We start from the raw sequence: 23,151 nt of genomic DNA, 5'->3' as shown, positions 1-23,151 counted from the left end.
AAATATTCGATCCAATCTTCATCACCCCCTCCCCTTCCCTTTCCTACACGCTCTTCGAAGAAGCTTCCTAACGCGGAATGATTCCCTAGTAACCCTGAGAAGAAACAATCTCTCCTCGAAGCCGCTTTCTCACGAGGCTCGTCCTGGAATTCCCACGAACCTCCCCCTAGCATCACGTTCCTCGAGAAGCACCCTCGCTTTCCAAGAAGCTCGTGAGAAAAAAAGGAAGAAGAATCACAGAGAGGAGCGTCGAACGAGGAATAATAAAGGTACTCCCGTAGAATCCGCGACTTTTCCAATCTTACGATCCCTGGAGGAACTCGTAAAAGGAAAAATTATGAGTAACCCCGGTCAGGTTTCACGCCAGCACGCGTTAGCGTTGTCCTGACCATTGAAAATAATCGGGCACCCGGTGCCAGACGCGAAATTCCACGGGATCAAAGGTCCTCGACTCTACGAGTCTGGTCGAGGAAGGATAGGCGGGAAGGACGAAAGGTTCGAACCCTCCCACGACCCCTGGGGGCCTTCGACTTTGTCCGGCCGACTGGTTATTCCTTGAGGAACCAACCGTGAGAATTGTCCTCGCCCACGGTCAAATTCTACCACCGTGGTATTAGGGCCTTAGGCGACCATAGGAAGGAACCTTTCAGCTATGTGGTTGAACAACAAAATGGAGGGCCTCGTGGTTCCAAGTTGGAATCGACATTATTACGGGCTCTTTATATTATTCCGTAAAATTCAGAGATTACGATTGATTTCTTTAGAAATGATTTTCATCTTTTTGTTTCAATAGGCGAAGTTGTAAAGTTTTACTATTTCCTACTACCCTTTGCCATAGGAAATTTCATTGTCAGTAATAAAGAATCCTCGGTAATAAACCACGTCCTGATAACAATATAGTAGTAATTATCTCGCTATTCATTTTCAACGAACTAAATTCCAGGGATATTGAAATTCACCAGGTTCATTCCCTATTTTATTATTTCTGTCGGGGATAAAGCGACACCGTCCGCTGCATGATATATTCATGAAGCAGAGGCGGCGTACAACCATTCGTGGAACGACTATTATATATTCCAGTCCACTATTAGAATGCATAGAAAGTTCCCGCAGGGACGTAAGGTGGCCACCCGAGGGAGGAACGACTGAATAGAGTTTCCTAATTAGTGGCCAGGATAGTATACGACTCGAAGAAGCATTTTCAAATGTTGGGCGTGGTCAACAAATGGCCCTTTAATGTCGGAACCATTCAAATCATTTACTGCTGTCTATCGTAAATCACAATTAATTATCAACTCGTAAAATTCATTCTTAGTCCCGATACTTAATATTAGTTGGATAGTTTATGAGGTGTCGTAAATTTAGAATTGTTGAAATATGGCTGATGTTTATGGGGTATACCCTGAAGAGAAGAATTTCTAGTTCCAGTGATCTAGTTAACTACCAAGGGAATAGGAGGATGAAGAAGGTAAAATAGGATCACTGTACTGGGAAACAGGACACTTGAATCTCGGTTTATCCTTATTCTTCAAAAACATTGTCCTGCTTTGTTATAAACGTGAATAAATTTAAGATACATATTCCATCATGTGGGAATATTTGGGTCAAATAATGGGAATAAATGGGTTATGTAAAATATAGTTTACTTATTTTTTTTTTTGTATACCCTGATAAATAAAACAATTTATTTCGTACATCTCTGATTTCCAGTGAATCTAAGCATTCAGTGTCTACGTGTCGTTGGAGATATTTCAGGAGCAGAGAAACAGCAAGGATAGGGAGTGTCCTGTGGCAGGGGTTGCCTTACAGGGGTGTGTAGGTAAAAAAGGATCAGTGAATAGGGTTAGGTACGGTCAATGCGGAAAAAGGCCTTTAACGTGACCTTTTTCATCAGAGTTCCATCGAGCGTAGGAGGATTTCGTTGGGTGTCTTCATCAATGAAAATTATTTCCAAGATATAATAGTTACCTATCATAATATCATTTATCAATCCTCTTATTTATTTAAGTATAAATAAGTTTCAACTTAAAAGAAAACTACTTCAGCTAATGTTAATTACGACTGTATTGGTTCAAACGAAATTACAATTATTACAATATTTACTGCATCAATTGGTTAACATTTGAACAACGGAGTCTGGGTCAATCGAGACCAAAACTTACGAAACATTACGAATGCTACTATGTAGTAATATCGAAGATTTTTTCTAATCAATTGGGGTACTAAAAGAAAATCTAAATTAACAGAAAAAATAATTTTCACACTATTTCCTGGTTCCTTTTAATTGCAGTAAAAATTACCTTCCACTGAAATATTCATTGCCAGATCGAGTCTCATGATCTCTGTAATTTACTGTATACGATAAAAATGATAGACGGCGAGCTGGGAATTCTCATCTGAGCGCATCGAGGACACGCGTGTGTGACACGCATGAGAGAGGATATGTGACTTGGGGACACGCAGCCCTCCACATATGAAACAGAGCAGCAGGAAGCACGAAGAGGAAGTCTTTCAACTCAACGTGGGTCGTCGTCGCGATGTGTGGAAAAGGGGAAACGGGACGGGTTTCGAGTAGAATACGAGGCAATCCCTGGACGAGGAAGTCCTGCTTCCACGTGGGAAAAGGGTCAAGAGATTTCTAACTTGCCTTGAATTTCTAGAGAACAAGATACCAGGACCTGGAGGAATCATTTTTCTTCCAGTATTTAAAGCACTCTTTCTTTTTCTAGACAAATAATGTAGAAATAAAATTTTGAATTCTGTACCGATTTTCTTTCAGCTGTCTGAACTATAAAATATTAAAATAACAAACAGTTACTTTATGGTTTTGAACTCGAGCTATTTGTGCCTGCTATAGAATACCATACGGCAGATTAGAAAAACATGAAAGATTGTCCCAAAGGGTTCAGGATGATCTAGAAAGCTATCAGGGTAACAAGGATATCAGGAGTTCTGTTACCTGGTAATCAGGTCAATGTGGTTGAAAATAGGGGTAGAAAGGGATGGAATTAGGGCAGAGTATGGAATTAGGGGCTTGGTATTGTTGACTCAAAGGGTTAATACGACAAAGGCTGGAGTTCTGGGTGAATAGGACACCAGGAAACATAGGAGGCGTTGACCATGGGGGAACCCTTTATGGTTTCCAAGCAATGGCGGTTTACTCCAAGCCCATGTTTAATCGTCAATACTTGTAATTCTTGAAAAATTAAGCGCAAGAAAATATTTAAATTTAAAATAGTAATTAAGAGAAGATGTAACGCTGAAGGCCCCGAATTAATTTGTAACCGAATAATAATTTATTGTATTAAAAAGAAAAATTAATATTTATTCAAAAAATTAAGATTCTATCGAAGGCAATTTTATTTCATAATATGAGTTAATTTTTTTTTTTAACTAAAATCCATCCCGCTATATATTCATAATAAATTCGATTCCAAAGTCAAGTTAGAACACGAACAAAAGCTATGTGGCTTAATACACCAGGACACCATAAACCCAGAGGAACGACGTTTCATGGTCACCATGGATATTTTTCTGTCTGTGGCGACTTCAAAGTATTAAATAGTACAAGATTCAGTCAGTTTCATCGCTGGTATTCAAATAATTACGAATCGTGAGTAATGGTGTTAATTGGTTGAAACGTAAAGGGTTAAGGGTCCACGTCGAAGGTCGTACCACTTAAGAGCAAGGAGAACATGATGGAAGAGAAGGAAGAACCCGTTTTTCGACGGTGGCCACCGAAACCCTTTCACCACGCCCAAGGAACATGGTCATGAATTCAGAATGGCCGACCTGGTACCATTTAAAATGTTTTTCTCCATTTAAAATGGTTACGATACTTTATTGAAATCATATTCTTGTTCCACTTTTCAAATTTACGGAAGCACAGAAAAATATTATTTGTATAATAAATATACTTTGTATAATAGCAAAATTCTTATACGTTCAATTAATTAGTTATTATAAACAAATTTTTTAAAAGTTTTGATAACATAATTGATTTATGTAGTATGATTCTAATTTAAATGTTCTTAAGAAATAATAAAGAATAGGTGGTGTTTAAATGAAATGAAAAGATATAAGCGGATATAATGGTCAGTGGCCATCATAGATTCGGTTTGATGTCAATCGGAGGAGCTACGCATAATTTGATAAATTTAGCTACCAGGCTAATATGCTTGGCGTGGAGCATGCCCCTCTTCCTGCCTTTTATGCAAGCAAATTTATTCTAATTAAATCAAATTAGATGCACCCCTCCCCACTTTTCTCTTTCTCTTTCTCTTTCTCCGTTTTCATCTTGCTTTCACTAACGTTACAACGCACTATTCAGTCTGTTGTGTTATTTTATAGGGAATACCGGTATACATACATATAATGTAGAGTATATAGTTGTGACAGGAAAAGAGTTGCATTTTCTGTATGCACTATTCGCATTAACGTCCCTATTTTCCTACAACCACATGAGCAATAGTGAAGAAACACCATAGATGACGCCATGATTACCAGGACACCATCACCACACAGAAAGAGTCTGTATGGTATCAATGGGGAAACTCGAACAAAGTTTGTTTAAGAAAAATAATCATAACTTCTAGAAAAGATATATGTATATGTATATGTATACATATTTATCCTCTTTTTAAAGCGAATCGATTCAAACGTTTCCATTTATAAACCAGGCTGGTATATCTAATGAAATGGATTAACATCTCATCGAGTATTAGGAGGTTAGAAAGATGGCGTAAGTATAGAAGAAAATTTGTCTAACTTCGTCGGACAAATTGTTGACCGTTCTACTTTTGGGGATGTTTCATTAGGAAATTATGAAGCAAAGAAACGAGAAATTAGAGTGTGGAACGCCTAAAACACCTTTGCCCCGTATGCATTGTACGAGTTATGACCAAATACATACTTATCGTTAGTTTGTATTGTTTTCTGATTATAAGAAACAAGGGCACAAAAGGGATACTATGCACGCATCGACTGCCTGTCTAGGAACGTTCCAGTTTTTGGTGAACTTTTATCAGGAAACCATGGAACAAACCGGATGAAAGAAATTCATATAAAGGGTTGATTCTTTTTTCAAAGCTCGCCCGCTGTATTTTGTTTTTTTAAACGAGCATTTTTCCATCAGGAAACCATGAGATTGGTAACGTGGAAAGGAAAGCAGTTGGGAAAATCTTTATTCCCCTCTAAGCTTTTCTTCTTTCCACCACGCGCACGAGCTCTACATTGCTTGCCTTTCGACTAGGGTTTCAGGAGAACACGGAAGTCCGGAAAGTTCCGGCTGGAAATACGGAAAATCGCGGAAAATTGGCAGACGGAAAGTCACCGATCGGGAAAACATAAACGGTGGAAAACGTGAACGATTTTCCTACGGTGAAACTCCGTGGACTTGCCTCGTCTCTTAGAATGAAAATATTCTTCAATGATGAATTAATCTTGGGAAATATCGTTATTGTTATGGTGTTGTAATGTTGAAAAGTTTGGCATCAAGTTTCCTCGAAGTGATACCTGTATTTGTTTGCTTTTCGCTTATTTTTCAATCAGGGTAACATGTACTTGTAGTAACTCTTTAATTCGAAATGGGTGGAAAGGCACTCTAAGGAATCTATTGATACTGATAAATATTTGCAAGAATAGGCTAACATGAGCGAAGGAAAATTTCCAGTCCTGCGGAATCTATTGCAGTGGCTTTTCTTTGGAAAACTAGCACTGTTGTTAGATTATATTAGAAAGAATTTGATTATTATTTTCTTGTCAATGGGTTTATTAGAAAGAAAATTGCTTTTAGTATGGCAGTGAATGTATTAAGCCGCGCAACGGTGCGTATTCACTTAGCTTCATTTACGAGCGGGAGGTAACGCGTTAATTGCTTCTGAGGAATTTATAGGGGTCCCAAGTAGCAAGGGAGCAAAAAGGTCACAGAGAAATTAAGGGAGAAGTGACCGTTTAATGGGTGCGCCAATTATCTCCAACTTGGCTATTGGGACCACAGTAAAATGCTGGAGGTGGACTTTTCTTGATGAGTTCTTGATGAATTCTTTTAATTAAGGAAAGGTATTGTACTTATAACATAAGTACATAAGTGAGACGGTGGACCATGGAGAAAGCCATAATTTTCTTTTCTATATATTGTATAACATTTATAAATTATAATTTCAAAGAGAATCTTACATTGTCTATTATTTCAGCCGTTCACTTTCATTTAAATTCATGGCACTCTCTTCGACCATTTGAAGTCAGTAGTCCAACAAAAGTGAAAGAGCTTCCCGAAGGACAAGTGTATTAGGATTCTATGTTGTTTCTAAGTTTTCTAAGCCCTTTCTAAGCCAAGCGAACGATAAGGTTAGTGATATTCGAGTAGCCTGGCGAACGGAAAGCAGGAGCTTCAGAAGGTACGATAAACCGAATTTAAATAAATCAACTATATCTTCTATCTAACTAACTGGAATCTAATCGGATAAGGTGCTTAGAAGTTTGCTTGCACAAAGAGGTGATTAAAAAAAGATGAGCGACAAAGCCACAAAATATTAGAGCACCAGAAAGACGAGAAATTGGGTGATGGACGAAAATCGTCTTAGAAAAAAGTGAAAGCCAATTACTGGTCCTTCTAATGCCAGGAGTTCAGAAAATCTAAGAAGATTTGGCCCATGGAAAATTCTAAAATGTCTGTCGTGATTTTCTAGCGGCTGGGAAAATTCTATTTGAAGATTATAATTAATATTTTGAAAGTTACTGCCAAGCATTTGTAAGTTTTATGTTTAATTGTTAAGAATGAATGCTTATTTAAGTTTTATCCAGAGGTAAGAAATGTATTCAATTCAAATAAGGGACTTCAATTTTTAAAGACAAATTTTTTGTATGAAAACGACGATGAGAAAAAGAGTTTCGTTAACGACGATCGGTGGAATAGGATACTAGAAAAGGTTGGTTAGTAATACAGGAATGGTTGAAATTCTGTGACACGATTTATGGAACATGTTGAATGTCCATGAGCCAATTAACATGCCCTCGAGGGTTAGGAAAGCAGAAAAGATCTGAAGGTACGTTTCTGAAGGAACTTTCAAACCTGTTTCAAATTTTAAACCAGCAAACCTATTTTAGATTTGAATACCTTCCCATCCTTCGGTGAATTTAAGAAGTTGCGCGAGAATATGACACAATGATAACGATCATTTCAGTAATTACCGTCAATTTTTAAAAATAAATCTTGAATGAAAGAAAGAAAAGGCACGGAAATAACATAGTACACCTCATATTTTTAAGTGTAATTACATAGTAGTGTTCAAAGTAAAAATGTTTTTTTCAATCCCTCATACATAATGTAAGATACAACGAAACATAAAGCTGAGAATTTCACACGAACCTTGTAGGTTTACGTCAGAAGACAAGTGAAAGCTTATTATGGTGTCTTTAGAAGCAGGGCAACAGGAAAATCACAGAGGTACTTTCCAAAAGTGCCTTTGGCCCTGATCTTAAGGGCTCAGTTCGTGCAACAAAGTTTTACAAGAAGCTATTTCTTCCACGAGTTAACTTACACATTATCCTGGAGTGTATGATTTTCTTCTTATTACAGCAAAATTTAAAAACAAGTTACTTTAAAATTATAAATTTTTAACTTTTCATAATTAATGTTGCATTTGTTGGTAGAATTAAAATTTATATAAAAGAAACTATTTGTCAATTTTAATAGATAATAATTAATTTAACTAAAGAACAACTTAACTTCACAAACCATATAAATTATAAATAAATATTTTTTGCATATAAATAAAAGTAAAAGTCATAATCAATTTTCCACGAATACATTGCTGACCAATCCCACGTGAATAGCCTTGAAGAGACATTGAGAACACGAGAGATCGTCATATGGGTTTCACTATACATACTACTGCAGCTGTTTCCCATGGTCTTGGGACCCATTGTAAGAGGGAGCTTATAAATAGGACCCAGAGGCCCTGTTCCCTTCAGTCGCTTTCCAACAACCGTCCTGTTCGTATCGTTTCTTTACTATTAAATCTCGCGTTATTATAAATTTACTATTAATAAATAATTGTTGTATTATTTTTAGTGTTTCCCTTGACGTAATGAGTGATCTTGAAATCTGTTTTCTAAAATACGGAATCGAGTGTAGTGATTCGTTTAATTTCAAGCGTTAGAAAAATTTGAGAGCAATTTCGATGTTGACTAAGCAATTTCGATGTTGAACCGTGAATTATGATTAATTTCTTGACGATTTATCCTCAATTAGTGTGTGAATTCATGCTGATTCACTGTTTATTACGATATCGCAGTTTATGATGTTGTTACTAATGGTACTAATAATAGGGAAGAATGATCACTTACCGGACGGATGATTGGACTGCAGATTGTAATCATCAACCTGTAGAGTGCTGTTTGCCCCTGTTCTAGTGAATCTGACGACGTGATATTGATTATCATTCACTTTGACACCGGCCTCACCAATAGGATGATCGTTCGTTCCCATGTTGTAAACAGCGAATACGTTTCCCTCCACCTGCAACATTATTAGCAGGATTTTATTAAAAACCATTCGGTGCTAAGCAACAGGGTTGACTTAAGCGTCTCTGCCGCCCGCGGGCAAGATATCTTTTCGAACCTTCTCCCCTAATTGTTCAATAATAAAATATGCATATACAAATTTTCAGACTTGAAGATGGTGCATTTTTTATTACGCGTTCTTAAAAATTAAATTTCTAGTGCCCTTGGGTGTTTAGAATTTTGTGAAATTCCAAGTCTAATGGAAATTATTTTATTGAGCTGATTCAGATCACTATTTTTCTGATCTGTAGCCGTTTAATAGCTTATTATAAATATTTCGTTTATAACATCGTTGTACATTTGTTTTAACACACCGATAGACTGGCACAGATCGATTCGTCTGTTTATTCTACGTAAAAAAGTATTAGGATAGCGTGGCCAACGAATGAGTAATTCTCGAGATATCTTAAAAAATGCTGTTACTGAAGAAGATACTGAAACTATGAAAATATTAATTGTACATGCACTGTTTGCACTTAAAAAAATCTAAGGCCCTACGAATGCAGTGCTAACTAATGCAGTAATAACAGAGTTATGACCCTGTATATCTTTTTTTCTTATGTATCTTATTACAAATTCTATAGTACATTACATTAAACAGTGTTCATGTCCTCTTTAGTTAAAATAGATTAAAATAGTTGAAGAACTATTACTTTACATATCTTTGATTTTACTCATCAAATGGCTTTGTTATTGATATTACTAACAAAATATATAAAATTGTCGTAATATAAAATTAATGTTTGTACCTACATATAATAAATTTTAATTTTACATTATACATACATTCTATTCAATCGTTTTTCATATAAATAATATATTTAAATCAGGACTTGGAATTTCACATATGTGATTCACATTTACTACGAATGAGCAATATCTAATTAATATATACTACAGACAAATACAATTGATAAGTTTTCCTACTTTGATAAATTGTATTTAAGTATGTGATTTATTAAATAAACCTATTTTGCTAATTTGGAATTTTGATAATTTAATAATTTGGTCAGTTAATTTAATAATTAGGAATTTTCTTCCAAATTTGTTAATGAAATTATATTAAACAATTTCCTAACCTAATCACCATTATTCAAAATCACATTTCACAATTTCTAAACAATTTCTTTCTAGATCTTTTTCAACTTATCTCGTTACTTATAAATTCAAATAATTCTTTTGATTACTAACAATTTCAATTTCGAGATAATCGTCGCTTGAAGCAGATTCTATTCTGAGAAGCACAGCATCGTTGACACTTGTAACGAAACCCAGAGCCACTGTGTCCCTTTTCATTTCCGGTCTGCGATCTGGGGGAAAGGTGTACGTAATGATTCCTCTTCCGGCTCCGAATTCATACGCTACAGCTTCTGTAACAAAGTAATGGTAAATTATTACTAACGGAATATTAATTACTAATGTGAGAGCCGAAAGTTGAGGGTAAATCAAGGAAGGAAGATATTTTTTATATTTTACTTTCCGAATTCATAAAAGTTGCGGTAAAATATTCAAATTCAAAATAGTAGTTAAAGAGTAAGCTAGCATTAAAATAAAGCTAGATTATTCAGCTTTATTATGCGTTAAACAATATAGGTCAAATATGTTACTATTATATGAATTACTACGATTTTTGAAGACTGAATAATGAAAAGCAATAAATCAGATACGCTTTGTAGATATATTTATCACGAATCTGGTAACCACTATGGTTACTTTCACATTTTCGTCATTTGCATGCAAACTTTAAGTAATAATAATCTGCATGTTGATGCGAAGGGCTGATAAAAGTTGATAATGAAACTTTGTTGCATTAATATAAATTTCGGTGAAAAAATATGCAAATATTGGAAGAAATATTAATCATCACTGTTTTGGAGTATAATATACCTTTCTTATAGATTTAATCAGCTACAAAGTAGAATAATAAATGATGCTTATATTTTCTGCAACAGTTTTGTGATAATTATTAATTAAAAATATTTTATCTTTATTTCCAACGATAATATTTATATCGGAATAAGTTTCTCTAATGATTAATTAAAAATTAGAACTTTTTAATTGAAACTTTTAATTGGAAACGTTAAGCAAAGTGTTTTATTATTAAACAAAAATAAAATGTATAAGGTGCCTGATTTGAATCTATTTGTAAATGGAAAAACTTAATAATATATTGATATTTACCTTCGTTACACGTTGGTCCGATGAAACTAGTCATATCGCAATCACAGGTGTAACTGTTCCATTGTTGCACACATGTGCCATGGTTTGAGCACAAATCATGGGTACATTTCTTTCCAGGATGAAGGTTAGTGAACATGTTACATCCAGATTCCACTAAGGAACTTGGTACAACAGCGTCGGAAATCAGATTGGTGCTTTCGCCGCTGAGATCCAGCGAGGCGAGACAACCTTCGAAACCGTGTCTGCTGAGTATTTGTTTTGGTAGATGGCCGTATTGTGATTTCTCCACACCCCCTGTAATAATATACTATCGGTTATTTGCATCTTTTCAAAAACACAATAAGAAATAAATTGTTATCGTGCACAATGTTAAACGATATTCGAAAAATATTACAGGTCGTGAGAAGATAAAATAATATTTAACCGAGGTTTATAAAAGATTGAAATGTCTGAACTTATCGTGAGAAATAAAATGTTATTTTACACTCGATTACACTCGATTACACTCGATTACACTCGAGGAAAAGTGATACATGAAAGCCTTGAATTTTTATAGCCTCGCTTTTCTTATCCTATCTATATCCTTTGTGTCGGAATTGTTTGTTCATATTATAAGTAATTCTTCAATTGTTATTTTACTTGTTTCTCACGTTTTTATTGCTCATCCATGAGTTAAATAATCGTTTTATAAAACCATTTAGCAACCAATATTCTTACCTATTGATAATATTGATACAATCATGTAAGTACTTTATAGATCCATTGATTACTATGTTTATAATACTGCTCTGATAAAATTATCTGCACATATAAAAATTTTTCTGATTTATCTCAATCAAATAACCCACAAACTCCTAATCTTCACTACCTAGAACCATATCCTTCCTGTCTACGCGATAAACGCTTGAAATTCGCGAAAACTGATGTATCTAACTTATTCTCATGGTCAATAAAACCAACAAAATGTGTCACATGAAACCTCGTAAAACCATTCGGGAGAAACGATATCCCCGAGTTTATGTATTTTAATCATCGCTGATCGTGGAAAGAACGCTTATCACCGGCGGCAGTGGTTCTTTTTATCGAATCGTTTTATCATCACGTGGCGTTCGTCTTCGTCGAATTAAAAAGCGTGAAAATGGACGAGGTGGGGAATTTGCTACAAGGTGACATAAAATTGCTTATAAATCTAATCTGGTTCGCGGAAGAGGAGTGCGGTTAACAGCCGGATACGCGTTTCATCTGGACTCGCTAAGCTCAGTTGCGAACGACAGTCGTTCATCGCAGATCCTTCAGTTAACTCGTTCTTTAAACGATCTCTGGTTAGTGTATTTCACTCATCTTTCTTCTTTTCATTTATCTACATAATATGTAGGTACGTGAAGAATAAGTGTTGTATCGTTAAGCCAGTGATTATTGTGGTTTTTTAAATAAAATAAATAAAATTAACTAAATTAGGAAGACTTTTTAAATGTTTTATCTCCAATTTTATAACTTTCATAGTAAGAATTGCAAACGAGTCATTTTTGTTCATTTAAAGTCATACTTTTCCAGTTACCAAAATTTCAGAGACCCCGAAAAATAAAAGTGTTCATTTATTTATTTACAGTAGTAATCAAAAAGAGTTTATCTTCGAAACCTACAAACTCAATTTCGACTCACTGCGAATCATTATGACGTCATCGACTGACATGCCACATTTGGCCACCCTTATCTTCGCTCTCTTCATCCTACAATCTGCAACAGCTGTCCAGAGTAGGACACATCGATCGCCAGAAATAGACGGATTACCATATCCTCATAATCTACCAGAAAGACTAAGAATCGTCCCTCATGAAATGTCACCAAGAATTGAGTACAAAGTAGCAGGACCTAATAACTTAGGAATGGCTTTTTATCAGTCGTCGCAGCCAAAGATCGAGGACAGAGAGCCATCCACTGATCATCTGGCAAATCGTGTGCCAGATAGTTGGAGGGTCATCCCACGTGAAATGGAACCACCAAGGATTGAAATGCAATTGATGAAAGAACATGTACCAAAAACCGGAGCAAACCGGATCAGCCTTGAATATACATTTTCGGATAATTATGGAAATTCCGAACCGATATCGGAGCTTCGAAATAATGTTAACGGAAACGATGGATATAAAGTATCTCAAAGTCAAAACAGTCGTAAAAAAACCAGTCGCTTGGGACTTGATTCTAGAACAATCGTCGACGTCCCTTTTAGGCCGTGTCCACCCGGTCAGAGAAGGAACTACAAGGGAGTCTGTACAAAAGTTTATTAGGCCGATATCCAAAAACAAATTTACTTTTTTTTATGAAATAAATTAATTCACAAAATACGTAATGTCTTCTTGATATGTACGATCGATCATGAATTCCCAGACCTTATCTCAAAGTTCAGTGTATTGATAAAAGCAATCATTGCTTCCTATTTACAAATTGATAGATGATTTTCATGTTTCGTGTTTATTAAATTAAATTAAATTGAATAATTTACTTTATAATAATAGTGTAATATTTTGTTCCATATATGTATATAATTAGCAATTAGAGGTTGCGTGTGGTGCCAATTAATTAATTACCACAAAGCATAGTCATTACTCAGTATGAAGTAATATACGTAATGACGGAATCTTCCATTTCTGACGCATCATAAGTAACACGATAAAAATCAACGAAATGTTATGAGAACACTGGAAGATTATACTGCCGTTCTGTAGAATTAGCTCAATTGTCCTAATTAAGATTTCGAAGTAGTTATACGACATATCTCTTGTCGACATATATTGATTTAAAGAAACAGAAATTGACTGTTATTGCAACATACCTACATACGGTAAATGTTTCGAACTTGTAAATAAATATCTCTCTATCCTGAAAACCTTTTGCCAAACAAACCTATTCGCGACCATAATAAAAGCAGCGAAATGTAACTCGCGAAGGCTTATAAAACTATTCGTGAGGAACGACGTTCACGAGTTCGTGAATTCTAATCAGTATGGATCGTGGTCAGTTATCAAGAATGACGATCGTTTCTTTTTATAGTGTTAAAATCACGAAAGTAGAAAGATGGGGAGTGAGTTTCAAGGCGACAGAAAACTGTTTATAAACCTAATGTGGTTTGTAGAACCCTACAGTTAAAAGTTTTCAACTTGTGCTCGTTCATGTTAATTCTTTTCTTCTGTTAGTCTTTCGGTTAGTTTCTAATTATTGGACATATATCTAGGACATATTTCTGGGACAGAGGAAATATATAGAATTTGATAATTTGATAATTTGAAAATTTAGAATTTAAGAACTTTAGAATCTTAGAATTCTAAAATGCAAAACTAATTTTCTTATTTATTCACAGAACACACAGAACGTAAGAATTATTCTCAGAAGCTAAGAGTTCAATATATCTATTCATCGACTTGGACTCATCGTCAACAACGATATCTAAAATTTATATTTCAGTCCGGATCAAATCCTTATCTAGTCACGATGAAGAGCTCATTGATTGGCATGTCACGATTGACCAACGTTCTTCTGATTCTCCTTCTAATGCAATTTTCGATTAGCATCGAAGGTAGAAATCGTCGGTCAGCAGAAGTTGACGATAGAATGGCAGAAGCTATGAATTTACCAGAGGGTCTGAGGATTGTTCCTCGTGGAGGGCCACCAAAGATCGTAGACAGAAACGCTGCTAATCTCGCTAATTATTTTGGTATTGATTCTAGACATATTATCCAGGTACCTCCACGAGCATGCCCTAAAGGTCAACAACTAGACTATAACAAAACATGTAAGGTTGTTGTGACGCCGAACGATGGTTCAGATTTTTAGAACTTCATTTACTTCATTTACTTCATTGTTATTTAGAGAAATACACTTTACCAATTGAATTTTTTGTCCACATCTAATAATTTATAAAATATTCAATAAAATATTTAATTTTAATTTTAATTTTTTTATTTTCTATATTTTCAGATTAGTTTGTTTGATTTTTGAAATAAATTTTAACACGTATGATCGATGACTTCATTTTCGCGTTATTACGAAATGCTCGTCGACTTTCAATTCTCAGACCTTATCTCGGAATTCGATGTATCGATAAAACCAATCCCTGCATTCGACTGATTTATCGTTCCGTACTTTTCGAAATTTTTTCATGATTCATAAAAGCAATATTTTCTCTTCAAAGTATTGACACGTTTCTAGCCTCGCGGCGAAGGTTTTTCCTTGATTTAAATAAGTATTACTAGGACAATGGAACTTCAACTATAAAAAATCAAATCCCATGGCTAATTTTCAAAATACTAATCTTAAAAGACATTAATATTTCAAATAATTTAGAAGAGGTTACTATAATATTCAATCATTAAATGGATATGATTTGATGGTTACTTTGAATTAAGATTCTATTATGCCTTTATCATTCTGTTCCCTTTTTTTTCTCTAAATATCTAAATATCTAAATCTATGTTAATTTTCAATACAATTTACTTACCAATACACAAGATTCCGTCGAGATCAAGATTCTCATTACTGCCTTGACTGTTCACAACAGTGACGTGATCATCGACAGCAAGCGTGTGTCTCTTAGGCGCTGGCCTTCCTATGCTGACAGCATGCCATTTTCCATCGTTCAATCGGGATCTCGAACTGTCCCTGACCCTGACAGGACCATCACCCAGGTCGAATACATAGTGGACGTGGCCGTTCACCAATTCTACGGCGATGAAGTCACGTTCTCGACCAGCGTTGAAGAGAATCAAGCCGTTTGCTTCGCGTGTTTTAAACTGAAAGATGACGAACAATAGCTCAGTAATGATTAAATTAATATTCATCCTATTTTCCTTTATAAAATTTCGTTATATGATTTTGATTTTGAATTTCGTTCATCGAAATGAATTTCATTTCTATTTAACTCTTCAAAGCGTAGGAGCGGAAGTATGTACGATCAAAAGATAGCGGAAATCCGTCAATTATCGGACAACGTAATTACGAAGGTGATGGTTAGAAAAGGTTCCCTGTCACTTGATATGGAAGAATCCTATGGAATGGATTGGGTTTCTATACGTGACACGTGCCACGATTGATCCAGAGTTTGTGCATCGAATCGAGCACCGCTCTAATTGGGCTAACCTTTTGTGGGTACGCGTCACCGTTGACATTTCATTTCTTCTATGGCCTTCGAAATTCCGAAATGTCGACCAAACTCGACCACCTCCCACGTTTGCAGAATATTTAACCTCGTTTTGAAATTCAACCGAATTTCATCCATTAAGGACCAAGTAATGTAATAATAATAATTTTTATAATTAAAAGAAAAAATAATTAAATTTACGTTTGCTCCTTTATATGATATATTGTAAAATTAAATTGCTTATGTTTTCTTGGTAAAATTAATTACCTGGAAGTAGATGTTTGTTTCCACGTACGCTTTCAACACAGGTAATCCAACAAACGTGTGTTTCGACGTGAAAGTCACCGGATAATGTACTGGATGGTTCCTTTTACCAAACTTCCCTGTTACTCTGATGATAGGTGTCACACCTTGATGAGAAGCTTGGTGATTCCCGGAGCTCCTTGCTATTTCCAGATAGGGGTAGCCATTGAACCAAATTTGCTGTAGTTGGCCAACGAAATGGGGTATCTCTTCTCCAGCATGTAAATAGCCACCCACGTGGAGAGTACGAAATTCCAGGATACTTTGATTGCTAAGCTGCGTTTCAGCTGTTATACATAAAACAATAAACATTTTATGAAACTGTCAATTTTTATTGTCTTTTCGTGCCTTTAATTATTATTGCTATAATAATGAAAATTTTTAAATACAGGAGTTGTATTCTGATAACTAAATGGAAACGAAAAGAGATTAAGACAAAAGCGATTAATAAGAATCCAGTCTCATAACCAGCCACGGACCAGTGTACTTTCGCAAGTTGAACGAAACTCGAGCGGAAGTTACAGCAGAACTATTTTAATTATTAGCCCGTCGGAGATTGTTCCCCTTATCCGGTGAGGACAATGAAAGCTCGATATCGGTGCATTGTTCTTTGCGAGAATCTTACGGCTACCGACGCCATTAAGCTTAATTGTCCCCGGACACAATGCAGTGAACTTTGTAAATTAGTAACGTCACGTAAGTATCGACAGCCGTTGCTAATAAATGTACCAAGTTTCCTTTAAAGCCTCTTGAGACCGGTGGTGAGAAAGCGTGATCGTTCATTACTATAATTCCTTGATAAAATATTTACATTCTCCATAAACGAGACGAAGACCAAGTATCTCGATATTTTAGACATTTTGAAAGACATTTGTTGATGATCACAGAATGATCAGAATTTTCCTAATTATTCTCCGGCAAGGTAGAAAAATAATGACGAATGTAGCAGAGCAAATTTATATTCTTTCATTTGCATAATCACACACCGGTGCAACTGGCTGTGTCTTGTTCCCGAAATTCATCGGTCGACGTGTTAAATCGAATTCAATTCTCGAGTAATTTCGTAGCTGCGGTTCCGGTGTCTCGATTCGATCAAACGATAAGCATTCTCCGAGTTATAATCAAATTCTCACCGTCGAACGACAAGTTACCGATGCAACACCGTTTCGCCACCCAGCAAATTCGATGAATTTCAGGAAATCTCGGCGAAACTCTCAATGGAAATTTACAAGAATCGCAATTAGAGCGCATACATATATCTTGGAGAATACAATCTTCGTCTGTATTTAATCAATATCTGCGGTTTGTTCGATGCCGATTTACGATTCGATTTAACATCCCGCCAGATTGACCCACGATCGGTTCCATCGATTGGTCGTTAGTCAAGGCGACCCTTAACAGATCAGAACCAGCTGCCTGGTATTGTAATTTCCAGCATGAACTATGCTATGTTTGTCACTTGTCAACATCTACCGCATCACTTACTTCACGCTTTGAATTTGCATAAAATTGTATATTAATTTGAAATTTAATAATGAAAAGAAAATGGTTGATCAAACTTACCAGTTTGGTATATACAATACATACTTTCAATGAAAAATTCTTATAACATGATTAAAGAAAAAACTTTGTTTGATTAAATTTTTACGTTCTTCGAAGTCTACAACGTATTCCAGTTACCTTGTAAGTTATGAAACTTTCTCTGGTCAAAGCGGAAGTAATTCTACCTCTTCAGAACTGAAATTATCCTTCGTGATGAATCAGAATTTCTACCCCCTGCTTAATGAAGTAATTTGCACTGCTCAAAGAACGTCTATGGGTGAGTTTTCGAATGTACATATCGTTTGAGAGATGTGAGAGATTGAGGTTTATCTGTTAGCATTATTAATTAAATGCACCTTCTATACTTCTCACGAGGTGCTTTCATTTCTTCCACTCTAATATTTAATCTCCATTCAAATTTATAGGTAAATGAAGCGAAGATATCATTAATTATTGTATTTTATATAGAGAAAGGCTAAAAATAAAAATGTAAAAAATAAATTACATGGAATATAAAATCTTCATTTTAAAAATCTTCTAAAGAAAAAACAAATTTCCATGCAAATCCTGCTTGAATAAAAAGGAGAAAATGAAATATTTTAGTAATTAGATTTTTTAATGAAATATTCTGCAATTTTATTTAGACCAAATGAAACATTTTGGAAATGAGATTTTTAAATGAAATATTCTACCTGAAATTTTATTTACAACAAAAAAAATGAAATATCCTGAAAAGCACGTAGCCTGAAAATTGTTTAGCCTTTTAGTCTGTAGGCTTGAATAGATTCAGCCATAAAATAAGCAAGTAGCAGGTTCTTATTCAGCATCAAAGTACAGAATATGGAACCATGTTGTGGTATAGGTTCCTTTGCCAAGTCGAGTTGACACCATCGTCGCATCTTGGAAGCAATGAAGTCGAAGGATGTGTGGTGCACTTAGCCGCGCAGTAATTATCGTACGATCGCGATCGATGCGATGGACCACCGTATAAGCGAAGACCATACTGGAGCTTATGGCGATGCTGGCTGGTCAAGCAATTTAGGGTATTGCCACGTAACTCAATATTGCTGGCACTCGGCCACCGTCCATTTAATAGGCTGATCTGCTGTGTAGACCGGCACAAGCTTCGGGTGTCTTGCTTTATCGAGAGGCTACCGATGCTTTGCCGCGAACGTGCTTCTACTTGACAATAGCCAAAGGCACTATTTTAGAATCGTACTTTATGCACTGCGACCCCCTTTCTTACTTCCAATGTATCCCCGTTTCGGTTCTGGGTTAATTCCAACTAATTAGAAGATATTTCGCTTGATTTTTATTGATACATGAAATTTTCAAGCAAGGAGATCAAGAAGAAGAATATCAAAGACTAAAACCATTAAAACCTGTTTGAAACGTCCTCTAAAAGAGCCTCACACCTAATAATATTATATTCCTTTTACATTGAAAACTACAAGCAAAACTTTCCAATAAGAAGAAGAAGAAGAAGAAGAAGAAGAAGAAAGTCACCAGTCAGATCCGAATATAATTTCGAGAGTTTCTCGAGTAGAATTCGATATTCAGGGGACGTGAAATTCGACGGAGGTGGTACGGTTCCTAGGGCGATTATTTATGAAAAAGGACACGCAGCGCAGCGCCGCGCCGCGCCGCGCCGTCGCATTTCTTCCTGGTCGTACCGTTACAGCGCAGCGGTGTAAAAGGAAAGAACGACAAATGGTGTGGGCGAAATAAAAATGGCACGGATGTTTCGACGATGTCAGGAATTCTAGAGGCACGGTTGGCCGATCGATTCTTCGCACGATTTCGAATGCACCTCTCGCTGCATTTCAAGGAACCGGCCGCGATAAAGAGCGCATTTGCATGTCAGCGATTTGCGATTCGGCTCGTGGAGAATGGCAGGCCTGCTGGCACAAGCCGACCGAGAAATTTCTTCCAGCCCGCGAAATCGACAGATATTTGTCCATACTGGATGGTGTAACTTGAACTCAGGAGTGGATTTACATTTGTAGATTATGAAACTTCCGTGAGCCCCTTAGTTGATAAACTTGGTTTAAAAATTGAAATTTACTTTAAATAAAATTACCGGAAATGATATAATTCCCTATTTAATTGGTAGCCATTGACTATTGGAAAAGATAAATACGAACAATTTGTTATATTTTAATAAATCAATTTTAAGTATCGTAAATAAATGACAGGAAATTCAATTAATTTATTTAAAATAATACTAAAATGTTATCAATGAAGAAAACGATCATTTGTTCCTTTGGGAACGGTAGAAATCAATAGCTACTTTTCTTCTTTTCTTCACTATTGGTCTGAGAATTCTCCCACACGATTTCACACTTTATCCAACCCCTTTCCTTCTCTATTTTCTAAAGATTAACGATCTCGCTTCCCTTAGAATTTATTTCGAGTATATAAATCAGCTCGTCGTATTCCCTTGAAAATAGCGCTAATGGTTGAAAAAAATGATTAATTAATGATTACGTTCATGGTCTACTCACAAATATTCGAAATATAATTCAACTGATTTGATGAAACGAAATCCTCTTCTATGAGGTAAAATAAATAAAATTGATACATCATCGAAAATTAATTTGAACGTGATTCGCTAATGCACGATGAACAATGGCTAACGAAAAGTGCTCGCGAAGTTGCATTTCCGAGAGCTTGTCGATAATTTACAAGCGCCGAACTTAATATCTCGCCAACCTGTCAAACCGTAAATTATTATCGAAAATATCGGCTGTCCGGAGGAGTTTTCGTTGTACTCTTCTTCAAGAATTTTCCACAGGAGTTAGTGACATTTTTCGGCTATCAAGCGCCTGAATAGTTAACGATAATTGACGGGAGAAGTTGGGAAAGATTGATCAAACAACACTTGTTGTTTTTTCTCCTTTCCTTTTCACTCCTAATGTCTAAATTTTAACCTATTAATATTTGAAAATTTTAGACATTATTTTACCGATTTATGAAAATTCTAAATAGCATTATCATTATACTAATATTAAGAACTTAAAAATAAAATAATTGTATCCATTTTCACTATAATAGTCCATGCATTAATGCATGTCTGACCAAACACCGACTTTTCCACTTTGGGGCATTCAACGAGCTATACTACTGAAATAACTAAATGCTTAATTATCAACATAATTATGCTAAATTGGTTTTGAGAAAAGTTTAAACTCGGTATTAAATTTTTTGACAATTTTTGGAAAATATTTAATTAATTCAAAGAATTAAAAAAGAAAATAAATTGAATTGAATTGAATTGAATTGAATTGAAAATGTTCGATTTCGTAAAATTCTTTTCCGAATACTGTTCACATGATCGAACTTTATATTTCAATTGCAATTTTATATTGGCTTCTACTTCCAGTATATTTCGAGGCAAGTCATATAACGTATACTCCACCACCTAAAACTGCTATTCACGTTGTTCGAGCGTAGAAAACTGATCCTCTCGGAAACGCGTGATTTAACTGGCCTCTCTCGTTCGCTAGCCCTGGTACTTCATAATGGAAATGGAACTGTCGATAATTTCCAAGAAATATGATACACTCGGGATGATACAAGAGAAGCGGAAAATTATTTTCTAACCAATTCTGGCAATTTCTTTCGTTTCCTGTTCCTTCAAAATTCTTTTTCTTATTCTTTCGTCCTCGAGATTTACTTTCCACATTTTATCCTGTACCCGGTTACTTTCACAGCGAACGCATTGTCCTTCCATCTCTCCGGGCTTGAACGCAGAATTCCTAGCGGAATTGCTCTGTTCACGTCGGCTGTTCCTTGAATATTTATGCTAAACAGGGATTTTGAAATACGATATTCTAGCGGAGAAAACGAAACGATGCTCGAGGTTGGCTCAAAAAGAAAATAAGAGGCCAGCAGAAACAATATACATTTTTAATCATACTCTCATCCTATTTACCCTCAGTTAACACGTTGTATGTCATTTTTAAGAAACTAGGAAAAAGTGTTTTTTACGCTTTTTGCAATCTTTCAGAACTACAAAAACAGCCTTTTTTTAAAGAATTAAAATTATTTGGTCCAATTTTTAAAAAAATTATTTCAATTTAAAAAGTGATGAAATAATTTTAGAATTTACTATATACATTGTCTCGTAATTCCTCAATATAACGTGTTAAAACTGTTCAACCATTGCACGAAATTTCCTAGAAAATTAGCAACGTTAAAACGTAGCTGCAACAACGTAGCCAATATTAAAAGTAATTCCAATTGGAAACTGAGAAAATAGAAAAAGCAATAGAATTCAATAAGAGCGAGGAGGAGCTTCCTGGAATTCTGCTACACACCTTGTCGATGCAAATGAAATGACACGACGCACGTTAGAAACGCAGGAATAGTGGTATGGGGTATACGACTGGGTAAATTGTGTGTTTGTAGCAGACCTAAAATGGTTAGTTGCCTTCGTGACGTTGCGTCGAAGACAATTGCACAGGGTAAATGGAAGCAGGGTTGTTAGCTACGTTCATTCGAGTGCCTCTTGTTGTTAACGAGCACCTAATTATCAGTCAATTTTAACAAATTTCATTATTTCCAATATCCCTGATAAATTGCCTCTAATTTTTTCAATTTATGATTTATATTTCCTTTTATAATTTTACAAAATGTAAGTATTAGAACCCCCTTTTAATCTCGAAATATGAAATTCTATTGTAAAGATATCTACGCATACCTATACCTATGTGCGTTTATCGATGGATGAAATTCGAAAAAGCTATTGAATCGGTCTGGGTAAAAAATATTTTCACTATTGGCTGGTCGGAGGCGGACGAGCTCGAATTTGAACGGAAACGAGCCTCTTTTTGTATTCGTAGCTGGGTGGGAATTGAAAAGCGCCAACGAGATCACTGGTGTGTGACAAGATACCTCGCACGAATGCCACAAAAAGGGAACTACGTAATGGCGAGATGGACAAGGGAAGCTTGATGCAAATTGACGCTGCTTGTATTGTTCTCGATGGGAGAACATTTCGAAAATAATTCAACTTCTACTTGACGATTTACGAAATTAATATCCAAGTATTTTTATATGACCATTAATTTTATGTTAAGATTTCGAACAAATCTAGATGCATTTATAATAATTTTAGTATTTCGTTGACTTACATCGTACAGAAGGCTCGTCGTCGATTTGAAACTTCAGAGACCCTGCTCTCCTAGAAAACCTCAGGGTGTGCCACATATCATCGTTCAACCCTTGTCCAGCAACCAGCACCTGGAAACATAAGAGATAAAAATAAAATTTTAAATTATTCACACAAGTGTATGGAGTAGATACAGAAGAAGGACAATGCGCGTGGAATTCCAGTGTTAATTTTCCGCTTACCGGTTGCCGGTGTTCCGCTTATTGATTGCGTGTTGCAGGATGCAACCGTCTCAAACATGCCGCGGAAATTT

General features: G+C 35.6%; 2 protein-coding genes across 9 annotated transcripts in view; one reads left to right on the top strand and one right to left on the bottom strand.

Annotated features, from left to right (window-relative positions):
- The window catches only part of LOC114876022 (neurexin-1), a 189,205-nt gene that overhangs the window by 21,751 nt on the left and 144,303 nt on the right, over positions 1–23,151 (bottom strand). For all 7 annotated transcript variants that reach the window (XM_046289001.1, XM_046289002.1, XM_029186997.2 and 4 more), the window contains 6 exons: positions 22,861–22,969; positions 16,148–16,470; positions 15,242–15,533; positions 10,747–11,040; positions 9,757–9,935; positions 8,350–8,521 (listed from right to left, as the gene is read on the bottom strand). In XM_046289001.1, coding sequence (XP_046144957.1) covers positions 8,350–8,521; positions 9,757–9,935; positions 10,747–11,040; positions 15,242–15,533; positions 16,148–16,470; positions 22,861–22,969 — 1,369 coding nt within the window. The remainder of the gene's footprint in view (positions 1–8,349; positions 8,522–9,756; positions 9,936–10,746; positions 11,041–15,241; positions 15,534–16,147; positions 16,471–22,860; positions 22,970–23,151) is intronic.
- On the top strand, positions 11,945–14,691 carry LOC114876023. Of its 2 annotated transcripts, none has more exons than XM_029187006.2 (3): positions 11,945–12,068; positions 12,359–13,947; positions 14,105–14,691. In XM_029187006.2, the coding sequence occupies exon 2, from the start codon at positions 12,420–12,422 to the stop codon at positions 13,032–13,034; it is 615 nt and encodes a 204-aa protein (XP_029042839.1). In that variant the 5' UTR covers positions 11,945–12,068; positions 12,359–12,419; the 3' UTR covers positions 13,035–13,947; positions 14,105–14,691. The 2 variants fall into 2 exon arrangements, with proteins under 2 accessions (XP_029042839.1, XP_029042838.1); XM_029187005.2 differs by having other exon boundaries at positions 11,945–12,121; positions 12,356–13,947.

The sequence above is a fragment of the Osmia bicornis genome, chromosome 15 (genome assembly GCF_907164935.1).
Source record: "Osmia bicornis bicornis chromosome 15, iOsmBic2.1, whole genome shotgun sequence".
Lineage (NCBI taxonomy): Eukaryota > Metazoa > Arthropoda > Insecta > Hymenoptera > Megachilidae > Osmia > Osmia bicornis.
The sequence above is the reverse complement of the archived record's forward strand: the minus strand, read 5'-3'. Positions and strand labels throughout refer to the sequence as shown.

What these genes read in the sequence shown, in the direction of transcription:
- LOC114876023 (XM_029187006.2), top strand. Translation starts at nt 12,420, where the DNA reads ATGACGTCATCGACTGACATGCCACATTTGGCCACCCTTATCTTCGCT.